A 7473-nucleotide genomic window follows, 5' to 3' on the forward strand; every position below is an offset into this window, starting at 1 on the left:
ATATATATATATATATATATATATATATATATATATAGACTTGGGATCATGTGACCAATGGTTTTTCGTGAGACCCATATGACCAATTCTCAACCCTTTGATTAGATCTACAATCTGAACATTCAATAATCACAAAATTGCCACGAGACTTCTCAATAATCACAAAATTGTTACTGTGCAACTTTAGATCATTAGCTTATAAAGTTAATCAATGAACGTAAATTGATCTTATATGTCTCATGAAAAAATCTTGGTTTCACGTGAACCCAACCCCCTACCTCTCTCTATATATAATATATATAAATGATACAATTTGAATTATTTATCTAGAGTTCAAACTACACAATTATTTGCTATAAAGAAAAAGGCAGTAGGGATAAATATATAAATTATATATAGAGGTAAAAGCAAACCATAATAATTGACCTCATTCCTGTGGGTCTCCTTAACCATCGACACAAATTTCCCACACTTTTTGTCTTATTTAATTCCATTTCATATTATATACCATTCATTATCAACACCAATAAATCTTAATTTATCGTCTTATAAGTAACTGAATATCTTTTCTATCAAATGCATTTTAAAACCGTGAATACATCTGTGGATAAAATTGACGGTGGTTCTTTTACCAAAAAATCTCAAGTACAAGTTTTAAATCTCGAATATATCATCGTTAAGTTATACGTAATATACAAATTTTTTCAGATCAAAATAAATATAAAACCATAGGGGGTGCCTGATTGGTTTTAGCTTGACTCCAAAGGTAAAAAATACTAATAGGTCTCAGGTTCAAATCTAAGGAGGAATAAAAATCATCTTGTGGCCATAGAGGTTTAAATGCAGTGACTCCAGGCTATCTACAAAGCAAGTGGTCGTCCTGAGATTAATCGGCTCGCATAGTGAGTTGAATATCCAGGTTAATCCATATATATATATATATATATATATATATATATATATAATATAATTCTTGACGATATACATAAAGCCAAGGACATGGAGGGTGGTTTTTTGAGCATTTCCACGTACAACATGAACGCCATTGACCAAATAATTTCATGGTCCCATAAAAGATAGTGGAATAAACATTGACTATAAAGTCTAATATAAATGATAGGGGTGGTGCCTGATTGGTTTAAGCTTTGACTCCAAAAGTCAAAAGTATTCGGAGGTTCCACGTTCAAATTCAATAAGAAATAAAAATTTCCTTGTGGCTACGGACGTTCAAATGGGTGACTTTGGGTTATCTGCAAAGCAGATGGTCAACCTGGGATTAGTCAGTTCGCATAGCGGATTGTATATTCTGGTTAATCTCGGTAAATTTTGGGGGTTTTTTTATCCTGCAAAAAAACCGGTTTTTTTTTTGCTTAGGTACAACTTGAGTTACGTTAAATACAACTCTTATGCGAGAACCGAAGACGTGTCATTCGTTGGATTTTAAATCCAACAATCACGAACAAATACAAACACAATTATCAAGAACATGAACAAACCGTGACGTTACATGTATGTGATGAACAAAGAATCAGAAGGAATCTGATATAATTTCAGGTGCGATCGTACCAGCAATAATGTACCAGACATGTCTGAGTTTTTTTTTTATTCAATTCAATGTCGTTGTTGTTTCATAACAGAGTTGATTCCTCTGGAGATCTCATGAACGCTTCCTGCATTTTGATGAAACCTTAAGCACCCCATTAACCCTGATTTATGGGGCAAGGTTGTCTTCTTCCTCATCTCCTCCGCCACCGCCTTGTTCGCCGTCAAATTTATTTCATCGGCCGACACCTTCTGCGAACCACCACTACCACCACTATCGTTGCTTCTGAAGCTAAAGGTCTTGACATCGCGATCGTTCTTCTTTAGCATCGTGTATTTCTTCAATGTATCTTTTCTGGTTGTCACGTTTCCTTCCGACGCACTTCGAAACAGCAACAGGTTCTTGAGGTTCCACTTATTGTACCACGTTAAAGCCGTCGGTGATGATTGATCCGTTGAGTTTTTCTGATCGTTTACAAGATCAGAGTCTCTGAATGGCGACAGAGATCGAGATCCTTTGTGTCTGGTGGTTCTCTCCGTTCGTTCTCGTCCTCGTTGCGATTCGAGTTGAGTCTGCTCACCAGATGTTTGCTTTAATGCCTCAGAGAAAGGATCGAAATCCTTCTTCTTACTCCGTGGAGATAATGCTTCCTTGAACCGTAATTTTGGCGATTTCGGTGATTTTGGGGAATCGTTAGAGAAATGCAGACGTGGTGGTGGTTTTAATGGCTTGATCTTGCCGCAATCAAAGAGCTCGTCGGCGGCGGAGATAGAATGGCGTTCCAAATTCCCGAATGCAAAATCCGTATCTTCATTTACATCATCTTCACAATTATCATCATTATTTTGCTTGGGGATCCCTGGTTTTTCTTCCCAGATGAAAGGAATGGTGGACTGAGGGCTTGAAGGTGCGGTGGCGTATGGAGAAGTGGAGGCGCTGTCGTAGTTGAAGTCGACGGCCGGCGACGGAGTTATGAGCTGTACTTCCATGTAAGGAGATGATGGATGATTAGTTGGAGAAAGGTTTCTCCATTTATCAAAATGAACACGTAAAAGAGATGCAGAAAGTGGTAGGAAGAAGAGGACCCCCGGCTTCGGACCACAAGCCAAGCCGAGCCAACACGTGCAAAAAAGCAAAGTCATTTTAATTTTTCAAAAACTACACATATATGAAAACATTTTTTAAAGACGTTATATAAATATCCAAAGTCTTCAGAGTATTCAAGAAACATTGATAAACCATAGAAGAAATTATCCATGTCACCGAGTAAAATTCTCATCAGTACGAGTCAATGGAATGGCTCCCTGGCCTCTGATATTCATATAAAGGACACGACGAGCAATTATAAATGGAAAAATGTTTCTCTAAAAGCTAGACTAGAGCAGCTATTTGCTTGGTTTTCATATGTTCTGTATGGATAAAGTTGTCTATATTAATTAATCTGTATGTATAGATTGGAAATATTTTTGTTTGGGAGAGTTTTTTTACATATAAAAAAATGTTTTTTTGATTGAAATAGATGATTGAAAAAAAAACTTGACTTTCTACATAAAATTTTCTTACTGAATAAATCACTTTCTATATATATTATTTTTGGAGTTGTAGATTGGATTCCATTAGGTGTCTTAGAAGGATCCTTGAAGCAAGATCCACAATACTTGGTTACAACAAGAGCCTTTTCTGCTTTTGGAATGGCTTTACACCTTTACTAATGAATGTACTCATCATCTTCTATCATCATCATCATGCTCGTGCTCATGCTTTCATAATTTTTTTTCATTAACCTTGATATTTAACCTGTTATGCGAACGGACTAATCTCAGGGTGACCACATGCTTTACGGGTAGCTTGGAGTCACTACATTTGAACTTTCGTGGCCAAAAGGGGATTTTTATTCCTCCAATCACTTTTGACCTTTGGAGCTTAAGCTCAAACCAATTAGACATCACATTTATGGTTTGCTTTCATAATTATACAAACCCCTGTGTCAATAAGCCGGTTCTGATTTCATATCTGAATCATGAATATGAGAAACTTATTTGAATCCTATTTCAAAGTCATTGTAGTTGTAGAGAGAGGGGTCCCACGTATATGCGAGTATCATATTTCGTGTCTGGTCAATGTGAAACTCTAATGGTATAAAATACCAAAAGAAGTAAAAAGAAACCTATTTAATTAAGGGGTTGTTTGTTTACCTCTTAATAGTTCCATTAAGATGCAACCTCTAAATCGTTAAGAGATGAATCTTGTTTAGTAAAAAAAAAATCTGCCTCTTAATGGTTCTAAAACTCTCTGAATGATTTTGTATCATAGGCCTCCCTTAACCATTAAGAGCCTTAATTTTATTGTAAACAATTACCAAACAATTATATTTCATTTTGCACTATATCATGAGAATCTCTTAATCATTCTGTACCAAACCATTTAGCAACGGCCAAACAGCGTCTCTGATTGATCTCAATGGACATCATAACTTTGCAACGAATAGAACTGTGTCAGGGAATTGACAATCAAAACCTAAGAATCATAATCTGATGGATAAAAAACGAAAGCCATTTAATAATCGATGCAAACATTGCAATTTCCTTCGAGAAAACAAACTACATTCAACAAAACATCAAGAAACCCCCCATCAATCGAACGATACAGATCATGGCTACAATTGCAAAATAGGAAATTCTAAGCATTACTACCCAGCGGTTGCGGGAGCTTTCCAAGAAGAAACGATGAAATAAGAGCGAGTCCCCGAGCAGGTTGGTAACTTGGTACGAAATGCCCAGCTCCTCTAATGGTCACAAATGTCAAGTTCTCATAACCCACCACGTATCCGCCAACCTAAAAAACCCGAAAACGATAAAAGCACGATGAATAATCAAATAAATTAAAACACGAAAATGTGAACTATTTGAAGCCGTAGGTATCGATTTCTAACCTCTCCGTCCATGTCCCAAGGATACCATGGTGTCTTGATCGTCGTGTTGAGTTTCTTTATCGCGTATTTAGTTGTTGTCACGGCCACACTGCTATCGATGTCTCCACTGCAATTTAAAGGACGATCACTTGTCGTATTGTATGTCGATATAAAACAATAATACAAAAAATTTAGGTGTGTATATATAGAATTGAAAATGGCTTTGTCTAGCCAATGTGGGACTCTAACACGTCTACTTTAATATCATGTGAGATATGTGAAACCTCTTCAGATTACTCTCTAACCGAACCACTTTTAAGAGAGAATAGATGTTGTAACATACACAGAAGAGAAAGAGATGGTGTCTAGTAGGAGTGCTCAAAAACCTGACCAACCCGATCAACTCAACCCAATGCGAAATAACTCAATCCGAAGCAACCCGATGTCTAATCGAGTTGTAAAATTTTCAAACCGTAGGTATTGGGTTAATATTGAATTACTATTATTTGAATCCAACCCAACCCAACCCAACCTAATGAACCTGATATCCTTTTATTTCTTGGATTCAATATGATTGTTAAATTTCTATTAACATATACATTGGACAATTACATTATCACGTACACTCTTCATATACACATATTTTCAATATACTCACCTCAATATAACTCATTCGTATATATGTTCAGTAATTGTGAACATATATATGTAAATTGAGAAAATTAACCTGAATGTGATATACGTAAAAGGTATGAATATGTTGTATCAAATGTTTGATGATGAAAAAGAAATTATAAGTAGACAAATAACATATTCAAGGTTAGAAGAATACTTTAATGTACCAAAGTATCAACCCGACCAACCTATATGGTTTAGCTTGAGTTGGGTTAGGTTGCACTTTAATTTGGGTTGAGTTAATATTTTTCAAACCACAAGCATTGAATTAGGTTGTGCAAATGTCTTCAAACCCACAATTAGAACACTCCGTCAGTATGAGTTACCTGTAGAGCCAAATACGAAGGCCGGTGGCCATGAGCCTTTTAATGTTTGGTAAGACGGTGAACGGCTGGTCTTGCCAATCATAGAACACGCTGTCACTACAACACAAGAGAAACCGTTAAAACCCCTCTTCGATCTAAAAGTAAAATTCCGAATGGCGATTTGAGAAATTAAGCGTAGTTACCTGCAATCTTCCCAAATTCCAGGAAGTCCGGTGAGATTTGCGTGAAGCGATTTTTGGACCTCAGGGATGTTCAAGTAATCTTGGATGTAGGCATCAGTGCACGGATCAAACCCATCCGTCTGCTTACGCAAAGATGCGATCAAGTTTTCATCATCAAATCGAAGTAGCGTAAAACTCACACACACTCCTGGATCTACCAGCAGAAACATAGATTTACCTGGGAAGAAGATACGTTCGAGCACAAGGGAGCGTAGATGTTGTAAACGAAGATGTTTCCCTGAGCAAGACCTTCTTGTTGTAGGTAAGATTTACAGGCTTTAGATAAACTTGAATTCCATGAATAATCGCAATTCGCGACTATTCCTTCATGGATCTCATCAGGAATCAGCGATCGAAACCACAAGAAATCGTGTGTTCCCGTATTTTGAGTTTCATCATCGATGTATGCATTTCCAATCTGAAATCTCAAAGTATTAATTCCAGAAATTTGTAAACAAAAATTCAAAAATTATGATTTGTGAATAGGATTAGGTTATGAAACTTACGGAGATCCCTTTGAGGTTGATGAAGGTACGATTGGTGTTGTTGTTGCTTTTAAGGATTAATTCGGCGAGTTGAGGTATGTAATGGCCGGCGTAACTTTCTCCGGTGATGTAAAAGTCTCTGGTTTTGTATTCCGGGAACCTCTCCAACCAATTGACGAGAAACGTGTATGAATCAATTGCAGTTTTTGTATCTCCGGTGGTATAATCGGAGGATTTATTTGAGTATGAAAATCCGACTCCGGCCGGCGATTCTAAGAAGAGTATATTAGCCACTGCAAAAAAGAAAATTCCAATAAATTTATCGTATTTACGTCAAAATGAATAAAAACAAAAAAATATTACTTTAAAAACACAAATATAAAATATTTTTAAACACAAAATATAACTTTACAAGTAAAATCAATGGATAAATTGCATGAAAAAATAACGTACTTTAACTTGATTCTTATTTTAGATAACGTACTTTTAAAACTTTTATTTTGATACCTAAGATGTAAAGTTTTAAACATTTAAATACCCGAATAACCGGTTGAAGCATTAACCAATTATTATGTTAATGTCTTATCCAACATGGTATTATTTGCTGAAGTATTAACCACATATCACATCACTCGTCACTTCAGCATGGTAACCAGTTATGCTTCAACCATTAAAATATGGAATAAGAAATAAAAATCTGGTAAATTAATTAAAATAGTCATTTTCAAATGTTGGTTTCATCTCTTAGTCATTTCTTTCCCAAAATCACCAAAATGTCATTAAGTCCGCAATTTGCATAGGAGTTAAAGTGTAAAAAAACAAAAATTAAACCATGTCTACAAGTACATGGACCAAATCTATAAATTAGTCCCAACACTTCCATACCTATATTTATTTTACAAATTTGGTCCCTACACTTGTGGACCTAGTTCATAAACTTTTTTACACTTTTATCCCTCCATAAATTGCGGACTTGCAGACCTATTGAAATGTTGGTGATTTTTGAAAAAAGAAATGATTAAGAGGTGTAACCACAAGCTAAAAATGACTATTTTAATTAATTTTCATAAAAATATCTAAAAAAATTACATTCAACTCCAACAACTTCTTTATTTTGAAAATCATAACATTGTGTATAATATTATAAGAATTTCAGTACATTTAATTAAATATTATTTTTCTCACTTATAAACATTTAATCTTAAAGGTATTAATAAAAAAACCATTTATTGATCTTCAAAATCTTTTTTTTTTTAATTTTAAATAATCTGTTGAAGATTTTTTTAAATTAGACTCATCGTTTATAATTCGT

At 35.1% G+C, this 7473-nt stretch overlaps 2 protein-coding genes across 2 annotated transcripts in view; both read right to left on the reverse strand.

Moving 5' to 3' along the window:
* Positions 1 to 1487: 1487 nt before the first annotated feature.
* On the reverse strand, positions 1488 to 2685 carry LOC112516308. The gene has a single exon (XM_025123323.1). It carries the CDS (start codon positions 2683 to 2685, stop codon positions 1612 to 1614), a length of 1074 nt encoding a protein of 357 aa, XP_024979091.1. The 3' UTR covers positions 1488 to 1611.
* A 1378-nt stretch (positions 2686 to 4063) lies between these two features.
* Positions 4064 to 7473, reverse strand: part of LOC112516137 (serine carboxypeptidase-like 40) — a 4677-nt gene continuing 1267 nt past the window's right edge. The window contains exons 3-8 of the mRNA XM_025123157.1: positions 6183 to 6454; positions 5855 to 6094; positions 5638 to 5756; positions 5456 to 5551; positions 4476 to 4581; positions 4064 to 4378 (exon numbers count right to left, since the gene is read on the reverse strand). Of these exons, the coding sequence (XP_024978925.1) occupies positions 4223 to 4378; positions 4476 to 4581; positions 5456 to 5551; positions 5638 to 5756; positions 5855 to 6094; positions 6183 to 6454 (989 nt within the window). The 3' untranslated portion in view covers positions 4064 to 4222. The remainder of the gene's footprint in view (positions 4379 to 4475; positions 4582 to 5455; positions 5552 to 5637; positions 5757 to 5854; positions 6095 to 6182; positions 6455 to 7473) is intronic.

The sequence above is a fragment of the Cynara cardunculus genome (assembly GCF_001531365.2).
Source record: "Cynara cardunculus var. scolymus isolate 2C chromosome LG 8, CcrdV1, whole genome shotgun sequence".
Lineage (NCBI taxonomy): Eukaryota > Viridiplantae > Streptophyta > Magnoliopsida > Asterales > Asteraceae > Cynara > Cynara cardunculus.